The sequence below is a fragment of the Myotis myotis genome, unplaced genomic scaffold, assembly GCF_014108235.1.
Source record: "Myotis myotis isolate mMyoMyo1 unplaced genomic scaffold, mMyoMyo1.p scaffold_m19_p_3, whole genome shotgun sequence".
NCBI classification, from domain to species: Eukaryota; Metazoa; Chordata; class Mammalia; order Chiroptera; family Vespertilionidae; genus Myotis; species Myotis myotis.
Window position 1 is genome coordinate 82,956,364 of NW_023416335.1, and position 23,651 is coordinate 82,980,014.

At 38.2% G+C, this 23,651-nt stretch overlaps 1 protein-coding gene and 1 pseudogene across 6 annotated transcripts in view; both read right to left on the minus strand.

The window, feature by feature from the left end:
• Window positions 1–343: 343 nt before the first annotated feature.
• CCDC122 (coiled-coil domain containing 122) overlaps window positions 344–23,651 on the minus strand; it is a 37,469-nt gene continuing 14,161 nt past the window's right edge. For 3 of the 6 annotated variants that reach the window (XM_036299076.1, XM_036299077.1, XM_036299075.1), the window contains 4 exons: window positions 22,164–22,251; window positions 8,289–8,687; window positions 7,166–7,282; window positions 344–1,422 (listed from right to left, as the gene is read on the minus strand). In XM_036299076.1, the coding sequence (XP_036154969.1) occupies window positions 1,273–1,422; window positions 7,166–7,282; window positions 8,289–8,687; window positions 22,164–22,232 (735 nt within the window). In that variant the 5' untranslated portion in view covers window positions 22,233–22,251 and the 3' untranslated portion in view covers window positions 344–1,272. Of the gene's footprint in view, window positions 1,423–7,165; window positions 7,283–8,288; window positions 8,688–21,542; window positions 21,659–22,163; window positions 22,252–23,651 lie in introns of all 6 variants that reach the window. The other 3 variants (XM_036299074.1, XM_036299073.1, XM_036299078.1) reach the window with 2 other exon arrangements.
• On the minus strand, window positions 13,011–13,979 carry LOC118649652 (annotated as a pseudogene).

The following is a 23,651-nucleotide window of genomic DNA, read 5'->3' on the forward strand; positions in this document are numbered from 1 at the left end:
GGCAGCAGTGGAGGGGTAATTGGGGGTGGGGCTGGCAAGCAGGCAGCACCAGGCCTGCCAAGGCAGGTGCCAGCAGGGGCCTCCTGATCACCCCGCCGGTTGCCCCACAGATCAGCCCTCATCACCGGTCAGATGTAGGGACTCTACCCGTGCATGAATTTCATGCACCAGGCCTCCAGTAGTCAATAATCTTGAGATAATTATGTATGGTTCCAGGATACTGGAAATATAGAGAGGAACACTTTGTAAAGTATATGATTATTTAATCACTATGCTATACACCTGAAACTAATACAAAATAACACAGAATGTAAACTCTAATTGAAAAATAGAATTTCTTAAAACAATAAAAACCATGTACTTAATAATTAATATTTTATTTTTGTTCCTAAAAATTTTACTCAATAAGACCATGAGAAAGAGCACTTTTATCTTACAAGGGACAAATTAAATTTTGATTTCTGCCATGAACATAGTATTTGCCTTTCAATAAAAATTAAAAAAAAAACATTTGTCTATAATGGTTAACATTTTTAAAGAGCTTATAAGTTACTTAACACAATGTTATTTTAGTCATAGAAAGGTAATAAATAATTTATAGACAGAAGCATGAACAAAAAAATTATGCTTTGCAACACCCTAAAAATATGTTATCTAACAACAAAGAAAAATGATTGCCAGCTTCTGAATGAAGAGGAAAAACTGAGAAACATACCTGAGGCACTGAACATATAATATTATTGTAAATGTTAATATTTATGGACTGCTGTGAAGGCAGTAGTAAAAAAACAAGCTTTAATAAAGTTTGAAACAGACAACCATTTAAATATCTTAACAATTTAAATCATTATAAATTCAAGAATTTCTTTTCTTCTAAATTTTTACTTCAAATAATAGTGAAGGCAACAATTTATAAACAGGCATTCATGAGTACAATACATCTTATACATAAAAAATGTTCATGGAGTCATCTACTATTCTTCTGTAAGCATTCCTATTGTCTTTATACTGCTATCAATTGTAGGGGTGGAAGGACTAATTAAAAAAAGATAAATATATCTGCCATTAGGACAGACCTCTGACAGTGGAAGCTCATTGGTAAGATATATAAATATAGAATCACTGTGTTGCACACCTGAAACAAATATTGTATGTCAACTATACTTCAATAAAAATTAATTAATTAGAAACAAGAATTTGAATGATTTCTCAACATTCTTGCCTGTAATTTTTGTGACAATACTCTGTGCTCTACATTGCCCTACGACCATGTTAATCTTTCATTGCAATGCATTTTCTTAGTTCAGCTGCAGTTTTTTCTAGTTGTTCAATGTTCCACTGCCATTGCTTTCTATTTGACTGAAGCTTGTTCAGCTGACAATGCAAACGCTTAAGAATTGCACCATATCTCTTATTTTGTACCTGTGAAAAGAAGAAAACACATCAACAGGGCTTTGCTTGACCCTTATTATATGTTAGTGTGCTGAGAGCCTTTTACATATAATTAAATTCTCATTGCCCTTATGATGTGCATATTATGATACCCATTTTTGTAAAAGGAAACAAAAGATAAAGAGATTAAGTGATTTGACCAAGGTTTCAGAATAAGCAAGTGATGATGTTTGAGATTTGAATCCAAATAAAACATCTGTGATGAAGTGCTTTCTACTTATTAAGCAGTTACCAGTTAAGAGTAATTTTTTTTTCTGTATCTAGTTGTTCACTGAAACAGATTAATTGATCTAAAAGTTCTATATAATGTCCAATTCCTTGTCAGTAAGTAGATCATTGTGTATGTTGAGCCAGACAATGTGACACTGGAAGGCAATGAAGCACGGTGAAAAGTATAAGGGTTGTGGTGTCCAGGCACAAGAAAGCAAAAACGTCATCATAATTCCTGAGATTAGTGTTGGCTCTACAAATAACTTTTTTTAACAGTTTTGTTGACATACTATACAATCCACCCTTTACACTGTACCATTTAATGGATTTTAGTATATTCACAGGCTTTAGCTATCACCACAACCAATTTTAGAACATTTTCAATAGCCCAAAATGAAATCTGGTACCCATTAATAGTGACTCCCCATTTCCCATTCCTACCCTTAGCACTAGGCAACTACTAATCTACTTTCTCTTTATATAGATTTGCCTATTCTGGACATTTTATAAAGTAGAATCATATAATATGTGGTCTTTTGTGACTGGCTTCTCTCACTTAGCATAATGTTTTTAGGGCCATCCATGTTTTAGCATGCATCAGAACTCCATTTCCTTTTATTGCCAAATAATATTGCATAATATACTACATCTTACTTACCCATTTTATCAGTTAATGAGTATTTCACCTGTGGCCACTTTTTGTTTATTATGAATAATTCTGCTATGAACATTCATTTACAAGTTTTTGTGTGGTCATGTTTTCATTTCTCTGGGGATTATAACTAGGAGTGAAATTACTGGGTCATATGGTAACTCTATATTTAACCATTTGAGGAACTGATGGACTGTTTTCCATTTTTACATTCCCATGATCAATATGTGAGGGTTTGAATTTCTTCACATCCTTGAAAATACTTATCTGTATTTTTTATCATAGCCATTTAGTGGGTGTGAAGTGGTATTTCATTGTAGTAAAACACCCACTTTTATTATTTTTTTAAATTTGTCTTTATTGTCTAAAGTATTACAGATGCCCCCCTTTCCTCCATTAAACCCCTCTACCCTTCTCCTGCCCCACCACCCAGGCCTTCACTGCACTATTGTCTGTGTCCATGGGTTATGCATATATGCATATATGTTCAAACCAGTTGATAGAATAATGGTGCTGAGAACTTTTCTCTTCATTCTTACATATATTAAAGAATGCTCTAGTAAGTCTGGTGGGTAGTTCTAAGTCAATTTAAATAGGGGTCAATTTGTCAAAACACCAATTCACCAAATTAATCAAAATAACCTGTCAAAAGTAAATTTATAGCCTGGGAGACAAGACTCTGAATTTCTGTCCCTGACCTGACTCCCTTTTCTCTCTCTCAGCTGTTATTGGGGCCCAGATTGTACTACATGCTGAATCTTATCAATTTCTTCCCCAGGAAAACTTCCCCTCTTTCTTTCCCAGCTCCTCCCTAGCGCAGGGCTTTTTATATTTTTTACCTTTATTTTGCCATGGATCATTTTTACAGTATGGTGGAGACTACAGACTCCTCAGAATAATGCTTTTAAATGCATAAAACAAAACATACAGGATTACCAAGGAAAGCAATTGTATTGAGGCACGGTTCTGCAGCAAGCAGGGGAACTGGGACAGAGACACTCAAAGCATTCCAAAATATTGTTATAAAAGCAAAGTGAAAACTTGTAACTAACACTTCACATAAATTGTAATAAACTTAATGCAACTTTTTAAGTTTTCAATTTTTGGTAATTTTTCAAATTCAGATAATTTACTCAAAATAGTGAATTAGGTCTGCTGGTATGTTGGCAAATAGAAAATGACTTTAAAAGAATTAGAAATAAATATGGAATAAACTGAAATACTATATTAAATAATGAAGCTATATTTGAAATATTTTTATACACTGAATATATTCAAGAGGATATATATCCACTGATATGTATGTATATAAAGATATATGTAATTGGAAAAATTTTTGGTTAATCAATCAGTGTGTTTGGTTGCATATGAGCCTCTTCTGAAATTCTTCTTCAATGGTTAAGGTACAAAATGAATACACAACAGATCAGAACAGAGATGTACAAGTTCCCTTAGTGTGACTCCAGAGCACCAGCCACAGTGAATGCTACGTACCTTATTTACATATCTTTTTTATGTCTGTCTCTCCAACTAAAACACAAGTTCCCTGAGAACAGGGATTTTTATCAATTTATTTTGTTCGATACTCTATTGTAAGCACTTAAAAGAGTAATTGACACATAGTATGAACTCAATAAATATGTTGAATGAATTGATGAGTGAATACATAAATAAAATGAGACAGTTTTGTAAATCAAAGTGCTATCCTATTTTGAGAAGAACATTGTGTGAAATATGTTGCTAAATTCTGTATTGTTCACAATTTCTCCATATATGTAACAAACACACAATGTCATTGTTTTAACATGGAGAATATACTGCACTAAAAGAGTTGGTGCTCACTTGCTGTCATCTGTATGTGACGCAACCTCTATTTGCTTCCACTATTTAAAGAGTATGATTAAATATTTTTCTTATAGTATAAATATACAGACTTTTTAATCCTCACCCAAGAATATGTTTTTTTTTTATTATTATTGATTTTATAGAGAGAGGAAAAGAGAGAGAGAAACAATGATGTGAGAGAGAAACATTGATCCGTTGCCTCTGAAGGCGCCCAAGCTGGGGATTGAATCCACAACCAAGGTATGTGCCTTACTGGGAATTAAACCTGCAACCTTTTGGAATGATGATCTAACCAACTGAGCCACCAGGCCATAGTAACTCAGATGCTTATTAATTGTATCAAATTAGTCACAAACAAGTTAAAGATATGTATCTTTTTATTTTACAAATTAATACCTTAAGAGTGAAAATTATTTGAGCTAACAACATATTCTTCTCCATTTTAATTTTCATTCATCTAAACAATAGTGACTACAGAAGTCTACCAATGGTATCCCAAACTTGGTCTCACTTTTAATTTTGTATATCAGTTTTTTAAATTAGACTCAATAATTGCAAATATGAAGTCAGAGGGGTTTGTAGTACTGACTTCCATTGTTTTTTCCTCTCTTTTGAGGAGTCACTGATGTATATCTAGGAAAGGTCATCTTTTCTGACTCAATAGCCTGTTTCCTAGCCATTAATTGGGTGCCAGGTTGTTGATGGAATTAGATTTGAAATAATTTTAGGACAGATTGAAATAGGAGTGAGTGCTTGCTTTGTCTAAATAGATTCATATTTCAATACCTTTGAATGAGGGAGTTAGCTCTAATTATCTATTAACTAGGTGCCCGGTGCATGAAAATCGTGCATAGGTAGGGTCCCTAGGCCTGGCCTGCAATCAGGGCCAATCTTCCCCAGCTTCCAGCAGCTGGCCCTGCCCCCCACCACTGACACTGGTTGCCCTCTGCATGTAGGGTGACTGGTTGGGCAATCAGGGCCCTGCTCGCTCACACTTGCCTTGGCCTGGTGCCGCCCATGTCTGCTGCCACCCACCCCCGGCTCCCCATTCTCCATCGGGTGATCAAAGCCTGCTGGACAGGGGGAAGGACCAGGAGGTTGGCCAGCAGGTCCCAATCGGGTGATCGAGGCCTGCAGGCTGGGGACAGCTCCTGCTTTGAGCATCTGCACCCTGTTGGTCAGTGCACATCATAGCGAGTGGTTGAGCGCCCTTAGCATATCATTAGCATATTATGCTTTGATTGGTTGAATGGACGACCAGATGACCGAACACTTAGCATATTAGGCTTTTATTGTACAGAACTAGAGGCCCAGTGCACAAAAATTTGTGCACTCGGGGGTAAGGGGGGAATCCCTCAGCCCGGCCTGTGCCCTCTCGCAGTCTGGGACCCCTCGGGAGATAACGACCTGCTGGCTTAGGCCTGCTCCTGAGTGGCAGAGGGCAGGCCCAATCCCTAGGTGCAGCCCCTGGTCAGGCTCAGAGCAGGGCTGATTGGGGAGTTGGGGCACCGCCCCTGTCATGCACAGAGCAGGGCGGATCAGGAGGTTGCGATGCCACCCTCAGTCACGCTCAGGGTAGGGCTGATTGGGAGGTTGGGGCACCGCCCCCTGTCACACTCAAGGCAGGGTCGATGGGCAGGTTGCGGCACCACCCCCTGTCACGCACAGAGCAGGGCCAATCAGGGTTGGGGCGCTGCTCCCTGTCACTCACAGAGCAGGGCTCATCAGGGGGGTTGGGCTCCATACCCTGTCACGCACAGAGCAGGGTCGATCAGGGGGTTGGGGAGATCCCCCCTGTCACGCACAGAGCAGGGCCCATCAGGGGGTTGGGAGCTCCCCCCGTCACTCACAGAGTAGGGCCGATAGGGGAGTTGGGGCACCGCTCCCTGTCACACACAGAGCAGGGCCGATGGGGAGGTTATGGCTCTACCCCGTCACACACAGAGCAGGGCCCGTGGGGGGGGGGTGTTGGGGTGCTGCACCCTGTCACACACAGAGCCGCAGGACTATCAGGGGGTTGGGGAGCTCCCCCCATCAGGCACACAGCAGGGCTGATCAGGGGGTTGGGGCACCTTCCCCTGTCACGAACAGAGCAGGGCCGATAGGGAGGTTGTGGTCCTGTCCCCTGTCACACACAGAGCCACAGGGCAATCAGGGGGTTTGGGCGCTGCCCCCTGTCACGCTGATCCTGGTGCTGGGAGGCATATTACCCTTTTACTATATAGAGGCCTGGTGCATGGGTGGGGGCTGGCTGGTTTGCCCTGAAGGGTGTCCTGGATCAGGGTGGGGGTCCCCACTGGGGTGCCTGGCTAGCCTGGGTGAGGGGATGATGGCTGTTTTCAGCTGGTCACACACCCTTCAGGGTGGGGGTCCCCACTGGGGTGCCTGGCCAGTCTGGGTGAGGGGCTGAGGGCTGTTTTCAGGCTGGCGGGTGACTGAAGCTCCCAACTGCTCCTTTTTTTTCTTTTTTTTTATTCTGGGCCAGCTTTAGCTCTGACTCCAGCTCTTAGGCCTCCCTGCTGAAAGCAGATTTCTGTCCTTTGTTTACCTTCTGTATTTGAAACAATGTTGCGATCCTGCTGGCTGAAGCCGGGCGACTAAAGCAGGTTTCTGGGGTTTTGTTTAGCTTCTATATTTGTAACATAGTTGCTTAGAGTTGCAGCTCAGAGGCCGGCAGCGGCAGGTGGGGAACGTTGGAGTCCTCTGTCACTGAAGCAAGCAAGCCTCATGTTCGCTTCTAGCTGCCTGGCTGCCGGCCGCCATCTTGGCTGGCAGTTAATTTGCATATCGCCCTGATTAGCCAATGGGAAGGGTAGCAGTCGTACGCTAATTACCATGTTTCTCTTTTATTAGATAGGATGTGTTGGACTTTTCTAAGGCTTTATGTAGTTCATTATTTTTCTTTAGCTATTTGGGGATTGAGAATAAACTGTGGAAAGTATGAAAATAATGTAAGTTTAAGAAAAGATTCCATAAAACATTGAAATCCAGGTGATCAAGACTTACCTCTATTTCTTTTCTTAATTTTTCATGTGTCTTATTTTCTTCCTCAAGAAAACAAGTTTTTTCAATGATAGATTCTTTTGTAGTTGTGATTTTATCCTTTAGCTTTATAATGTCTTCCTGTATGTTTATAAAATTTAATATATACAAGTCAAACTGTGAATGATCAATATAAAGCCAAGATTTTCAGTGTTTCTATAATTTAATAAAACTAGCCGTAATAATTCTTTTTGATAAATAGAATTAGAATATTATCTTCTATAGGAACAAATAATAAAAACAAAACTATAATACAAACAAATAAATAAAAATTATGTTTGAGCATTTAGAAAATCCAAATGGAATAACATGTAAAGGATAGTGGTAATTATAGTGGCAATTGTTCGGCAACAGTGTAAAGGATACTTGTAAGTCTCTAGCAAGACATAATAGATATTTTAAGTTTGTCTCTCCCACTGTCTTCAAAGAATAGTAAAAGGAATAGAAAAATGTGTAAGCTGCAATTATTAATTCATATTATTTGCAAAACAGCATTAAGCATACTAAATTGATTTGGATTGGTCTGGATCCATTAGCTTGGAAGCTAGGGCTTCAACATTTTTGTGAGTTATACTTTCTGCAACAAATGTATTAATTGTTCACTGTGATTTTGTTTTACCATGCATTTGTATTAGTCCACATGGAATTTGGGGATGTTTTCTTTAAGCATTTGCACATGTGGCATAGTTGTTACATAACTCATGTGTTTATCCGAGTTTTTTAAAGTTGTGAAAATAGTTTCTGAATTTCATTAGAGCAGCCATGGGTACTTGATTAAGTTAATGATAAATTTATCACTTAATAAGTGTACATGAAAAAAGAGAATAGCTCAGCCTGAGTGGTTCAGTTGGTTGAACATCATCCTGCGCAGAGAAAAGTTGCCGGTTCAATTCCCACTCAGGGCACATATCTCGGTTGCAGGTTTAGTTTCTGGTTGGGGCATGTAGGAATGCAGGAAGGCAATTGCTCTCTCTCTTTTTCTCTCTTTCTCTCTCTCTCTCTCTCCTCTCTAAGCATGTCCTCAGGTGAGGATTTAAAAAAGAAGAAAAAAAGAATAGAAAAGGTTTTAATAAGTGATATTTCAAACCTGTACTTGTTTCATCCGGTTTCCTTCTGGATTCTGGAGATCTTGCCTAAGTTCCTCTTTCATTATCTTCAGTTTTTTAACAAGATCTTGTTTTTCACGTAGTTCAATCATAAAAGGCCATTTGCTTTCTTCCTCCCCCGAGCTATCTTTATGCACTTTAATTTTTGCATAGTATTCATTATATTTTATCACGTGTTCCTTGAAATCTTCTTGGGCTGCTTCTATATCAAATTTAAGCTTTACATTTTCTGTATGTAAGGATTTGATTTGTGTTTCCAGGTTTTCACACTGAAGTTTGCTATTCTCTATGGCAACATCTTGCTGATAAATTAGCCTTTCTGTTTCTTTAGTTTCTGCAGAAACAGTTGCTATTTGTTTTTCTAGCTCATGAAGTTCATTCTGTAAAATATTTCAACATTATTATTATTAATTCATGATACTCAACATGAGAGGAAAGTCATTTTTCTATCCATAGGAAATCACAACATAAACACATTTATCAGATATAGAAAAATTAATGTATAATGGAAGGAAACATTCAATAACATAACAAAATTATAATCTCAGTGGAAGCCCAATTATATATCTATTTTTAATATTCATATAATTCTAAATGTTAAAATTTCACCACTTGTCTTAACATTTTACATGTAAACGATATTTTACAATCACTTTAATAATATATTTACATCAGAAGTACACACTAAAGCAGTGGTTCTCAACCTGTGGGTCACGACCCCTTTGGTGGTCGAACGACCCTTTCACAGGGGTCGCCTAAGACCATCCTGCATATCAGATATTTACATTACGATTCATAACAGTAGCAACATTACAGTTATGAAGTAGCAACGAAAATAATTATATGATTGGGTCACAACATGAGGAACTGTATTTAAAGGGCCAGAAGGTTGAGAACCACTGCACTAAAGAAAGACAACATGATAAAAATGATAACACCTTGGGTTAAAAAAAAATCAAAAGGCCTAGGTTCTAGTTCCCTTACTGTTATTTACTAATTGGTATGATCATACGTGGCAAACTTAATTAACCTATCCAAACCTACTCATTTGTAAAATGAGTATAAAGATGTCTACTTTACCTCTCTTGGCATTTGGAAATTCTAACAATATTACTGGCTATATTCCCTATGCTGTATTTTACATCCCGTGACTATTTATAACTACCAATCTGTACTTCTCATTCCCTTCAACTTTTCCACCCAGTCCCCCAAAGCCCCTCCCCCAACCATCAGTTGGTTCTCTGCATTTATGAGTGCTTCCTGTTTTCACATCACCACTCTTCTCTGGTTCTCCCAGATACTGCTGAGCATTCCTTCTCAGTCACAATGGTTCCTTCTAAAGCAGATCTTTCTTAGGGCGCCATTATCAGAATTTTCTCCTTTCATTCTATATATAATTCCTTGGGTGATCTTATCCATACCTATATGTTGACTATGTCTACGCTGATAATTCACAGAACTTAAGTGGCTGTTGAGTCCTACATCCAGTGGCCACTAGCCATCTCAAATGCAACATGTCAAAAAATCAGACTAATCCTTGCCTCTATTCCATCCTGTTCTTCCTGTGTCAATTATGTAGCGTCAGAATGGTAAAACCTCAGTGACTTACAAAATAAGTGTTTATTGCTCACATGACTGGGAGCAGTGGAAGTTGGCTAGATGTTGACCTTGGTTGGATTTGCTCAAATGTCTGAGGGTTGGCTGGCTGTTACATGATTTAGTTTGGCCAGCTAGAGTGTCATGCCTTTGCATAACATGTATTTTATCTTCCAGTGGGCCACACCAACCATGTCCTTCTCATGATGATAGCAGATGCAGAAGAATGGAAGCCCAATTATGGAAGAGCTTTTTCAAGCTTCTCTTCAAATAACATCTGCTCACACCCCTGCTGATCACATGATGAAACTCACCATCAAGGAGCAGATATATGCGCACCACTATGGCCGGTCATTATAATGACACATGGCAAAGGGTCTAATATACACAAGGATGAAGAATTGGGACCAAAATGCAAATTACCACACCCCTATTTTCACAAATTAACTAATGGTACTACTTTGGGAGCCACCTTATGTCCTTCCTTCTCTTTATTATCTAACTGCCCCCAAAACAACTCTGCAAGCCGTCCTCCTTTTTTTTCTATCTGGTATGATTATATTGTTTGAACACATAATTTTGAGAGGGAGTCACTGTACAAAAAAGGCAGACCCCAATCTACCCTTTTCCTGGCAGAGACAGAGAGGGAAGTACACTGAAAAATGCAACATGCTGATGAATTTCTATCTTTATCTCCAGTTGACATTTCTATTTCTATATCTAATAAACATATCAACTATACATGTTCAGGAAAGAAAATTCCATTTACATGCTCAACATGTTCCCCTTCATCTTCTTGATTTCAATAAGCTGTACCACTTTCCACCTGAATACTCAACAATCTAGAAGTCTTTTCTTAGTTTTTCCCTTTACCCTTCCCCCAACACCTATTTGCGTTTGGGCTCCAAAATAAAATCCCAGATTCACTTCTGATCAATTTTTTTAGCACAGCCTAGCTTCTGCTGGTCTTCCTGCTTCCATTATTCCCCCTGTACCTCAACCAGGCTCCATATATTAGGCAGAATAATCTTTTTAAAAACATAAATCACGTCATTCTATTGTATTCTGTTTCTTTATTTTATTTATTTATTTATTTATTTATTTATTTATTTATTTTTGCTTTCTCTCTTTGGAATTTTTTGGTAAGAAGAATCAAAAAGTATGAAGGAGAAAGGTCTCTTTAGATTAGAGACAGAAATAAAAGGTAGCAATCAATGAAAGTTATTAAGAGTAAGCTCAGCAAGAGAGAAATGATAAACCATTCCACTGTCTGATGCCTCTGGCTCCTGAGCAGAGAAAGCTCACATCTTTTGTGGTGTTGGTACCCTTTCCTCTGTCCTCAGAAAAAAAGAGTAAGGCAAAAGGTGATTCTTTCCTATTTCAAATGAGTTGGAGATACAGGATGAGGCTGCCTGTAACCTTAAATTCTTTCTTTCTAAATTTAAAACCTTTTTGCTATTTGATACAGAAACTGAGTTGGGCTGGGCCATGCTTGCTGTCAATGTCAAGTGTTGGAATTAGCACCACAAATCCATCAGGACTGAGTGTTGGCACCAGGCTTTGTCCATCATCATCTTGAATATGAGAAAAGGCAAGCAGAAGATATAGCAGCTGTGAAAAGGAGAGCCAGATCGGGCAAGGGCACAGGTGAAGTACATGGTGGAGTCATTTCTTTCACTATTAGTTTCCTTCATCAGAAAATATAGTGGACCTATAGGAAAGCACAGGAGGTAGCAAAGCCTGGGGAAAAGAATGGTAGTAAGAGAGATAAGGTAGAAAGCTAGTCCTTAGCTTCACCAAGGGCTGGCTGAAAAGACCTAGGGTTAGAAACTCCCTGTGTGGCAGGTACAACAGCCACTTGAGATTGGAAGATGCGCCAGGAAATGATCTGGCATATTCCCTGCCTGCTTATTTTTAGCTCAAATTCTAATAATGTTGGAAATATTTGGAGATCTCTCTCTTTCTCCCTGCCTCCCTCCCTCTCTTATCTAGATGTTATAGAAAAGAATGAATAAAGATGGAAGAAAATTTTAAAAAAACACCACCAGATTAGGACTGGCTGGCATGGCTCAGTGTTTGAGCATCAACCTATGAACCAGGAGGTCACGGTTCTATTCCAGGTCAGAGCACATGCCTGCATTATGAGCTCAATCCCCAGTGTGGGGCATGTAGGAAGCAACAGATCAATGATTCTCTTTCTTCATTGGTGTTACTATCTCTCCCTCTCCCTTCATCTCTGAAATCAATAAAAAATATATTTTTTAAAAAAAGCTGATTATGAGTAAAGCCCTCATTACACATGGGTAGAATTCACCCACAAGTCAAAGAACTTTGAAAAGTACAAGGGAAGGAAGGCAGAGGGCACTACTTCTGCAAAGAGACAAAATGACAAAGCTAGCTTAGTGCTGGCTTAATAACACTGTCTCCTACCACTTGAGATTTTTGTCTTTATTTAAAGAGAGACAGAGGAAAGAGTTCAGAGAGCCAGTGTCACAGATTAAGATGTTTGACATCTTAATCTTTCTTTCACTATTAGTTTCCTTCATCAGAAAAATATAGTGGGCCTATACGAAACTACAATAGGTTCATCCAATGACTCCACCATGTACTTCACCTGTGCCCTTGCCATATCTGGATTTCCTATTTGATAAGAAAGGCTCCTGAACTCCCATTCTTTTCTTTGCTAACAGGACTAAATAATCTCCTACATTTAGAAGACAAAAGCCTTATTTATAATATGCTTAGTCTTAGGATCTCCAAATCAGGGTAAGGAAAGGAACTGTTCTTTCATAACCCAACATGTCCACACCACACATGTCCTTATCAACATTATGGGTTCAGTTTTCACATTTTCGGGAAGAAAATCTGCTCCCTAGCAGTCTTTAAACTACCTGACAAACATTATACACCCTCAGTCCAAGCCCCTCAATTCCATTAACATTCCAGCTATATATATATATATATATCTCCACTTATCACAATCCAATCCCATTTGAACATCTATAGCCGCTATCTTGATACAATCATGTTCCAAAAGCTGAGTGTCCGACAGCAACAAAGGTCCATTAGTATAAACATGTGGAGCCAATAATACTGAAGTTTGGTTTCTAAATGCATTTTTTGTCAATTTGGCTGGGAAGATCTAGACAGCTGGAAATGAGCTTCTCCATCATTTTCTGTTTCCTTCTTTGTATCAATTTTCTGCCTGTGAAGCCCAACACCCCACCACCAAGGGCAGCTATAAGCTTAATTCCTGCCACTTTGCAAGGAGGTCAATAGGACCCCCACCCCCCCCCCCCACCACACACACACACACACACACACACACACACACACACACACACACACACCGCTCCTCTGAGGAATGTACCTGCCACAGGCAGAATTGCCAGGTTGTATTTTGCAGCCTTCCCCAAGTTTCTGGTTCCCTTTTCAACATTCACAGCAGCACTGTTGACATGGTCTTCAATGCTGTCAATCTTCTCCTGCTGAGAATCCACTAGGAGAGATAATTCTGTGACCAGTTGGCTAAGTTCAGTTAGGTCCACTTCTAGGTTTCCCATGATTCTGCAGCATATTGATCTTGAGGGATTTCAGGCAATGCATATATCTGAGTCATACTCTGAGGATCAGCTTCAGTTTCAGTAGTGTGAAATGCTCCACCAACAGTCATAGACTTAGTCAAAGAAGGCTGTAATGAAGTTTCCTCTTCATTAAATTGTTTCTCAAGTTCTTCTACAGATTCCTGATGGAGCTGGAGAAATTCCACTGCCGCCTGCTGCTGCTGCTTCTTTAACCAGGATCTATCACTCTCCTCAGAAGTACTAAGTCATCTTTCTGGACTTTCCAACAAAGCTTCTCCATATTGGAGTGGAGCTGCTGAACTGCACATGTGCACATCCCCCATTGACATGCTCTTTGTGCAACTTGTCCCAGATTCTGCATCTCTGATACTTCTCAATATTTATCTGGTGCCTTCTTAACCTTTCCAGGTCTGTAGGGATTACTATTTTAATGAATTTCTGGATAGCTAGTTCAAGATGGCGTAATTTCACTTTTTCTTCATCTTTAGACATCCTAAAAAATGTTGTCTTCTACTTGCAACAACTGTCTTCTCTACTTATATAGGAAAACCACCTGCCTGGGTGTTCGAGAGCGATCTTCTTTTTATTTCTTTACTAGAGGCCTGGTGCACGAAATGCGTGCATGGTTAGGGTCCCTAGGCCTGGCCGGCAATCAGGGCTGATCTGCGGGGTGACCAGTGGGGTAGTTGGCGGGGGGGCCCTGCTGGCACCTGCCTTGGCTGACCTGGAACTGCCCGTTTGCCAGCCCTGCCACCTGCTGCCAGCCTGCAGGCTGGGGGCAGCTCCTGCATTGAGCATCTGCCCCCTGGTGGTCAGTGTGCATAATAGTGACCGGTCATTCTGCATTTAGTCAATTTGCATATTAGCCTTTTGTTATATAGGATTTCTGTCTTCCCTTACTAGAAAGTAAGCTCCACAAGCTGTCTATCTTCTTTATCATCATCTTCCCAGTATCTGGCACAAAATGGTGCTCAATAAATATGTATTACATGAGTGACTAGTGATGCACATGGAATGGTCAGGAAAGAAGCACATGCACTGCCAAGTGGATCAAGCTATTGACTCTATTGATCAACATGGGAAGAGATGACATTGGGTAATCATCTCTTCTCTTTCCTGGACTAATGTAATAGACTGTTTACTTTTCTCCCTGGTTTTAGACAATTCCTCCTACCTCTTGGAATTGGAATCATCCAATTCTCCTTCAATCCTTTTCACTAGAATTATAGTTCTTGCTGTTGTTACTGTTCATCTCCCCCTTCACCTCTCCACCTCCTCCCTCTCCCCCTTCCTTGTCTTATCTCCCCCCCATCTTCCTCCCCTTTTTTCTTTTATAGATTTATTGAAGTATACTTGATGTAAATAAACGGAAGATATTTAAACTTTACAGTTTGATGACTTTTACATAGTTTTATGCTCATGAGACTATCACAATGAACATAGTAAACATATCCATTACCCACAAGTTTCTTCCTATTGCTTTAAAATCCATCTTTCCTCCTCATCTGTGTTTCCAGATACAATTCACCTACTTCCTGTCATTAAAGATTAGTTTACATTTTTTAGAATTTTATAAGTAGAATTATACAAACTATACTTTTTAAAGTCTAACTCCTTTCACTCAGCATAATTGAGATTCATCCATGCTGTTGGATATATCAAAAGCCCTTCCTTTTTATTGCCAAGTAGTATTCCTTTTGTGGATGCATCACTTTTTTTTTATCCATTCATCTGATGGGCCATTTAGGTTGTTTCCGGTTTTCCAATAGACATACACTTTTATTTCTCTTGTGTAAACAAATATCTGGACATTGAACGGCTGGATTATATGGTAGATATATTTTAACCTTTTCAAAACTGTAAACTGTTTTCCCAAGTGTTTTTACATTCCAAATAAAAGGGTTTGAGAGTTCTGTTCTTGCATATCTACACCAACACTTGGTATGGTCAGTCTTTTTAAATGCAGTTATTCTAGTGTGTATTGAGTGCTATCTCATTGTAATTTCAATTTGCATTTTCTTAACAATTATTGATATTGAGTATCTTTTCACGTGCTTGTCTTTTATAATAACTTCTTAGATGAAATGACTATTGAAATCTTTAGCCCATTTTTAAATTGTTTGCCTTCTTAAATAATGGAAGTTCTTTATATATTGTAAATACACATACACTGCCAGATATGTTGTTAAATATTTTCTCCCAGTCTATGACAATGCAAATTCCAAGAGGGTACCAGAAAATATATCTCACATTCATTTTCATTAGTTTATTTTGAACAAAAACTTTAAAAAGTATATCTGATAAGCCCTGGCTGGGTGGCTCAGTTGGTAGGAGCATCATCCCGTACGTACACCAAAAGGTTGGGGATTCAGTTCCTAGTCAGGGTACATACACAGGATGGATGCGGGTTTAATCCCTGGTCAGGACAGGTATGGAAGGCAATTGATCAATGTTTCTCTCACATCAATGTTTCTCTCTCCCTTCCTTCCTCTCTAAAAATCAATAAAAACATATCCTCAGGTGAGGTTAAAAAAAAATTGATGACATCCAATGTAAAAAAAAATTGTGTCCTATTTAAAATATCTTTGCCAAATCCTACATCACTAGGCTTTTTTCCTATGTTTTCTCTGACACTGTGTAGTTTTAATTCTTACATTTAGGCCCATAATACATTTTTAGTTACTTTTTGTATGTGGTTAGAGGTGAAAGTTGAGATTCACTTTTTTTTGTATATGGCTGTCCTCCACTATTTGTTTCTCTAATGAACTGCCGTGGCACCTGTGTTAGCTCTAATGAACTGCCATAACAAAATACCATAGACTGGGTGCTTAAACATAAACACTAAATTCTCATCGATCTGGAGGCTAGAAAGTCCAAGATCAAGGTGCAGAGGATTCAGCCCCTGGTGAGAGCCCTGTTCCTGCCTTGTAGACAACCACCTTCTAGCTGTGTCCTCAAATGGGAGAGAGAGAGAAAGACAGCTCTAGGGTCTCTTTCTCTTCTTATAGTCCCATCACAGGGGCTTCACCCTCATAACCTCATATAAACCTAATTATCTCCCAAATGCTCCACTTCCACATACCATCGGGGACACAAACATTCACTCTATAACAGCACCTCTTTGAAATCAATTTATATATGTGGGGCATTTCTAGACACTAGTCTGTTCTATAGAACTGTATGTCTATCTATGCCATATCACACTGTTCTGATTATTGTACTCTATAATAAATTTTAAAATCAGATAATGTAAGAATGTCCAGCATTGTTGTTGTTCTTCAAAGATGTTTTGGCTATTACTGATTCTTTGGATTTCCATATGACTTAGAATCAGTTCATCCATTTCTCAAAAAAAATAAAGCCTGCTGGAATTTTTATCGAAATTGATTTTCAACTGTAGATAAAATTGAAAGAACTGACATGTTAACAATACTGAATTTTCTGATTTGTGAAAATGGTATATCTCTGCATTTAGTATTTATTTTAATCTTTAATTTTTCTCAGCAATGTTTTGCAGTTTTCAGTATAGAGCTCTTATAAATGGAGTTAAGTCTGCTTGGGCTGCCACAACAAAATACAATAGACTTAGTGGTTTAAACAACAGAACTTTATTTCTTACAGTTCTGGAGGCTGGAAAGGACATCAGTATGGCCCAATACTAGTGAGAACTCTGCCTGCCTTACCTTCCCCTTGGTTCCTCATGTGGCAGAGCAGGGAGAGAGAACAAGCACTCTGGTGTTTCTCCTTGTAAGGGCACTGATCCTGTCAGTAGGGCCCCACACCTTTATGATCTCCCCTAAACCTAATTACCTTCCAAAGGCCCCATCTCCAAAATTAATCACATTGGGGATTAGGGATTCAATATGTGAGTTTGGGGGGACATAAACATTCGGTTCATAACACAAACCTTTGTCAAATTTACCCCTAAGTATTTCATAGTTTTGATGCTACTGTAAATGACACTGCTTTTTAAATTTTAACTTCTGATTGTTTCTTTCAATATATAGAAATACAGCTGATTTCATAGTTAATCTTATGAGCTTTCTAAACTCACTTATTGCCCGGCCAGTGTGGCTCAGTGGTTGAGTGCTGACCTATGGACCAGGAGGTCACGATTTGATTCCCAGTTAGGGCACATACACATGTTGATCCCCAGTTTGGGGCATGCAGGAGGCAGCTGATCAATGATTCCCTCTCATCACTGATGTTTCTATCTCTCTCTCCCTCTCTGAAATCAATAAAAAAATTTTTTAAAAATAATAAAAAAATAAACTGACTTATTAGTCCTAACAACTTCTTAAAAAATAGATTCCTTGGGATTTTCTAAATATAATCATGCTTATGAATAAAAAGTTTTACTGCCTCCTTTTTTTTTATTTTCTTTTTTTAATTTTATTGTTTTATTGCTTAAAGTATTACAAAGAGTATTACATATGTCTCCTTTTTTTTCCTGCCCTTGACAATCCCCTGGTCTCCCCTACCCCTCAGTGTCTTATGTCCATTGGTTATGCTTATATGCATGCATACAAGTCCTTCGGTTGATCTCTTACCTCCCTCCCTCCTGCCCTCCCACCCTCCCTGGTCTTCCCGCTGCAGTTTGACAATCTGTTTGAGGTAGCTCTGCCTCTGTATCTATTATTGTATATAAGTTTATAATGGTCTCTATTATCCATGAATGAGTGAGATCATGTGGTATTTTTCCTTCATTGACTGGCTTATTTCACTTAGCATAATGCTCTCCAGTTCCAACCATGACGTTGCAAATGGTAAGAGTTCCTTCCTTTTTACAGCAGCATAGTATTCCATCGTGTAGATATACCACAGTTTTCTAATCCATTCATCTACTGATGGGCACTTAGGCTGTTTCCAGATCTTAGCTATGGTGAATTGTGCTGCTATGAACATAGGGGTGCATATATCCTTTCTGATTGGTGTTTCTGGTTTCTTGGGATATATTCCTAGAAGTGGGATCACAGGGTCAAATGGGAGTTCCATTTCTAGTTTTTTGAGGAACTCCATACTGTCTTCCATAGTGGCTGCACCAGTCTGCATTCCCACCAGCAGTGTATGAGTGTTCCTTTTTCTCTGCATCCTCTCCAGCCCTTGTCGTTTGTTGATTTGTTGATGATAGCCATTCTGACAGGTGTGAGATGGTACCTCATTGTTGTTTTGATTTGCATCTCTTGGATGATAAGTGACTTTGAGCATGTTTTCATATGTCTCTTGGCTTTCTGAATGTCCTCTTTTGAAAGGTGTCAATTTAGATCCTTTGCCCATTTTTTGATTGGATTATCTTCCTTTTGTTAAGTTGTATGAGTTCCCTATAAATTTTGGAGATTAGGCCCTTATCAGATATGACATTGGCAAATATGTTCTCCCATGCAGTGGGCTTTCTTGTTGTTTTGTTGATGGTTTCCTTTGCTGTGCAGAAGCTTTTTATTTTGATGTAGTCCCATTTGTTCATTTTCTCTTTAGTTTCAAGTGCCCTAGGAGCTGTATCAGTGAAGAAATTGCTTCGGCACATGTCTGAGATTTTGTTGCCTTGGGATTCTTCTAGAATTTTTATGGTTTCCCGTCATACATTTAAGTCCTTTATCCATTTTGAGTTTATTTTTGTGTATGGTGTAAGTTGGTGGTCTAGTTTCATTTTCTTGCATGTATCTGTCCAATTTTCCCAACACCATTTATTGAAGAGACTATCTTGACTCCATTGTATGCTCTTGCCTCCTGTGTCAAATATTAATTGAGCCTATTAGTTCGGGCCGCCTCCCTCCTTTTCAATGTGGATGCTTTTTATTTTATTTTCTTCCAAGATTACAGTGGCTCAATGCACTAGTACCAAAGAATGAAAAGTGGCAAGAGCACATATCCTTGCCTTGTTCCTGATCTTAGAAGAAAAACATCGTCTTTCACTATCCTATATAATAAAACCATAATATGCAAATCAACCGAATGGTGGAACAACCTGCCGCTATGATGTGCACTGACCACCAGGGGGCAGACACTCAATGTAGGAGTTGCTCCCTGGTGGTCAGTGCCGGAAGCCGGGCTCACAGCTGGTGAGTGCAGCGGTGGTGGCAGGTGCGGGCCTAAGCTGTCAGTCAGACATCCACCAAGGGGTCCCGGACTGCGAGAGGGCACCGGCAAGGCTGAGGGACTCCCCACCCCAGTGCACAAATGTCATGCACCGGGCCTCTAGTTAGGTATAAAATTGGCTGTAGGATTTATGTAGATGCTCTTTTTTATTATTTTTTAAATACATTTTTATTGATTTCAGAGAGGAAGGGAGTGAAAGAGAGAGATAGAACCATCTATGATGAGAGAGAATCATTTACCAGCTGCCTCCTGCATGCTCCCTACTGGGGATTGAGCCCACAACCTGGGCATGTGTCCTGACTAGAAATTGAACTATGAGCTCCTGGTTCATGGGTCAATACTCAACCACTGAGCAACACTGGTCGGGCTTAGATGCCCTTTTTTAGAGTGAAGAACTTCTATTCCTAATTTGCTGAGAGTTTTTATCATGCATGGCTGTTGTGTTAAAAGTGTTTTATGACATTTCTAGACTTTTCCTTCTAAAATATAAATTTAATTACTTGCTCCCTTGCTTAAAGCCCATCAAAACCTTTCAAGTAAAGTCCAAGTTTCATACCATGACATACATCTCTCACCACTTCTGAAAACACACTCTATGCTATACCATCACCGAACTACTGATAATTCTGTCAATGTACTAATGCTTTTTTAGGCCTCTGAATTTTCTCAGGTTCTTTTTATCTGGAATACTACCCTTCTTGCCCCTTAACTCTTAAACCTGTCTCACACACCCAATCATTGAAGTGAACTCTAACTGTCCTTTAAAACTCAAGTGAACATATCTTTCTAACTCCTTCGGTGTTAAGTCTATATTCATGCCTCTATTGTTGACACTGCTGCCCTGCATGTAATTATTTGTTTAATTCTTTGTCTCCCTCTTCAAAAGATAATGAGCAACTTAAAAAATGGACCCTCTTCAGCAAAATGCTTAATAAAAAGCAGGCCCTCAATATAAGTGAAATAGTATCTGTGACATTCTTTGAAGACTGGGAAGTGTTACAGAAAATTTCTTTATAGAAATCAAAGACATTATTTGTTGTATTATATTCTATTGTAAACATGTATTCTGTCTAATAGTGACTAATGTAATGCAAATATTTATAAGAAATACATATTACCATGATAGTATAATTATCATCATATCTCTGCTGGTGCATTAATATCTAAAGCCAATATCAAAATTGAAACTATACTGTCCACTGGGGCCTGAGCAAGGATATCTTACATAATATTTACAAGTATTAATTAATTTAATCATCATGAAAACCTTATAGGCAGGTCCTATTATTATATCCATTTTAAAAAGAAGAAAACAGAAGCACAGAGAAATTAAATTGCAGACTTGGAAGTAGAAAATCTTATCTTTCAAACTAGGCAGTTCAGCTCTTAAAACTTTACAAAGCACATAGTAAAGGTACTGTTTCCATTTTGCTTTTTTAGCTATATTAACTGGATATTGTCACCTAATTATGCTATAAGCAAAAACCAAACATGCCTTTGGGATTCCCTGTGGAATTATAAATATATTGTGAAATATAAGAAACAGAAATGTTCCTTATCTACTTAAAATGTTCACTGACAACTAGCAATTCACAAGTCATAGCCTTCAAAACATTAGCTTAAAACTTAACCTTCCTTAAATTCAGCATTTTAGGAAAAAATATCAAATAAAAGTGAATTTGGAATAATTCTATGTGAGACATTGGGTTTCATATGCTCATACTACAGTTGCAATTACACTGTTGAATATTTGTATATTGGGTGTATAAAATCTTCCACAAAATTGGAATACTCAAGTAGATTTCACTTAGGGATAACAGAATAATTAAGAAAGAGGTAAATATAAAAAATTCATTTAAAATTGACTAACAAAATTAAGTATCCTCAATAACTTACTTGTTACCAATATAGTTTTAAAGAAAATAAAGACTCATTTAGAAGACAGTATGAAATAGTTACCTGTAAATGAAACAGAACTTTTTTGTTTTTTTCTATTTCTGATGTTTGTGATTGTTGTTGCTTTGCAACTTGCTCTACAACATCGGTTAATGAAGATGTGTCTTGGTTAGCCAGAGCTAGACAAAGGAATAATGTATATCATAAAAATTTAAATGCAAACAAGTCATGTTTCTTTACTTGAAGTCATTACAAATGTGATGTTTTTTCATAAGAAAATTTAGGTTTGCAATTTTCCCTTTCTGACTATAAACAAAACCAAAATCAAAGGCCATCATAAGAGACAATTCAAAATAGCCTACTGCAATGTTGTACCTATTTCTTTATAGAACAGTATAAATATTTTGATTGTCCCAATTGTTTTTATCCAGACCACTGGCATTCATACTATAATTATACTGCCACCATAGCAACAATATAGCAATTATAGTTGATGAATATTCATTATAGGCCTGCATTTTCAGGTTGTTATACCTTTTCTAAACACTAAATAAGTTTCTTCCTGGAGAAAATTAACAGCTTCCCAGTATCCTAATTTTCTATAAAATTTAACACAATTATCCTATTATGTGCTTTCTTGTTGCTGCTTATCTTTTAATTATTTATTTAAGATTGCTTCATTACCGTCTTCAGGAACTCCTTGACTCTTCCTTTCTTGGTTGACTGACATTCTTCTGTAACTCTTTCCCACATATGGGTTACCTCTTTATTCCTGCAAAATAATCAACATTGATAATCTTTCATTTTTCTTTGTTGTTGTTTTTGTTGTTTTTTAGTATATCCTGGTGATCCTGAAAATAAATTAATTGCAAATACCTCATAGGGATGGCAATGATATTTCATCATTAGTTCCAATAATTAAATTACAATGGTTAAGTGAGAGATTTTTGGAAGAAAGCAGAACAGTATTTGAATCTTGGTTCTCCTGCTTTTCAGCTGTTATCATCTTGAGCAAGTTTCTTAACATTTTTGGTCATTGGTGTCTTCATCTGTAAAACCTCACAGAGCTGTTGTAATAATTAAAGTAATACCTATAAAACGTGCTCAGCACAGTAACTGACATACTCAGTGAATAATTAATTACTATGGATTAGTAGCTGGTATTTCCAGTACTGTGATGAAATGGATTCTAAAACTATAGCCAGAGTCAGGCAAAAAACAGTGCCAAGTTGGATTAGCAATATCTGCCATAGGTATAGGATGTAAAAAATATAGCAATCCTATCCAGTGCTATACTGGCCAGAGTAAGCTCTATGAAGCTTCAAAATCATATTTTAATTTCTTCTATATCTAGGATTAACTGATAAGATGAAGGGGTAGATATTTTTCTCCTTGGAAAGATGGAGACAGAGTTCCTACCTCTACCAACACAGAAAATGAAAGCTGAGGTGGCAGTTAGGTGAATCCCCTGTTTCTCTCCCAAATCATAGTGTCATCTCACTGTCAGCATTATTCCCATTAACCCCATTCCATAGAAGCCTAAGGCCCCAGGTCATTCCTACTTATGAAGACTTGCCCTTATTAGTCTTAGAAAGTCCCCTAATTTGATATGTTACCCACCCCCCAATTGGTTTATATACGTCCATTGTGATCCCAGGAACTCCCACTCCATCTTTGGCAAAATAGGCTCCATAATCAACCTCTTCAGTGAACTTCTCCTTCATCTTATTTTCAGTTAGAACTGAAATCCTCAAAGATACTGCTTTCTCATCCTCAAGCCATAAAGTTTGAGGTGAGGCACTTTTTCCTGTTCTCTATTACTACTGCCAAACTATTATCCTCTACTCTCCCTAAAACTACTTAGTTTCTTTGAAGTTCATGCCATCAGGCTATTATATAAGCTCTACCCTTCCTTGCTGGTATCAGTTGACTTCCAGATCTCTACTCCCCACTCCTAGATTATAGCATCTAATTTACTATGCCTCTAATACTACTACTCTTATTTTCTTTGGGATTTCAACATCCAGACAATGATACTTCTAATAACTTGACCTCTTAGTTCTTTGATATGTATTCTCATCCATCCTTCCCAAACATCCACAGATTATAACTGCACTTCATTCATAATCTCAGATTTAAATTATTGTTTTTCATTTTCAGCTCATTCCTTCC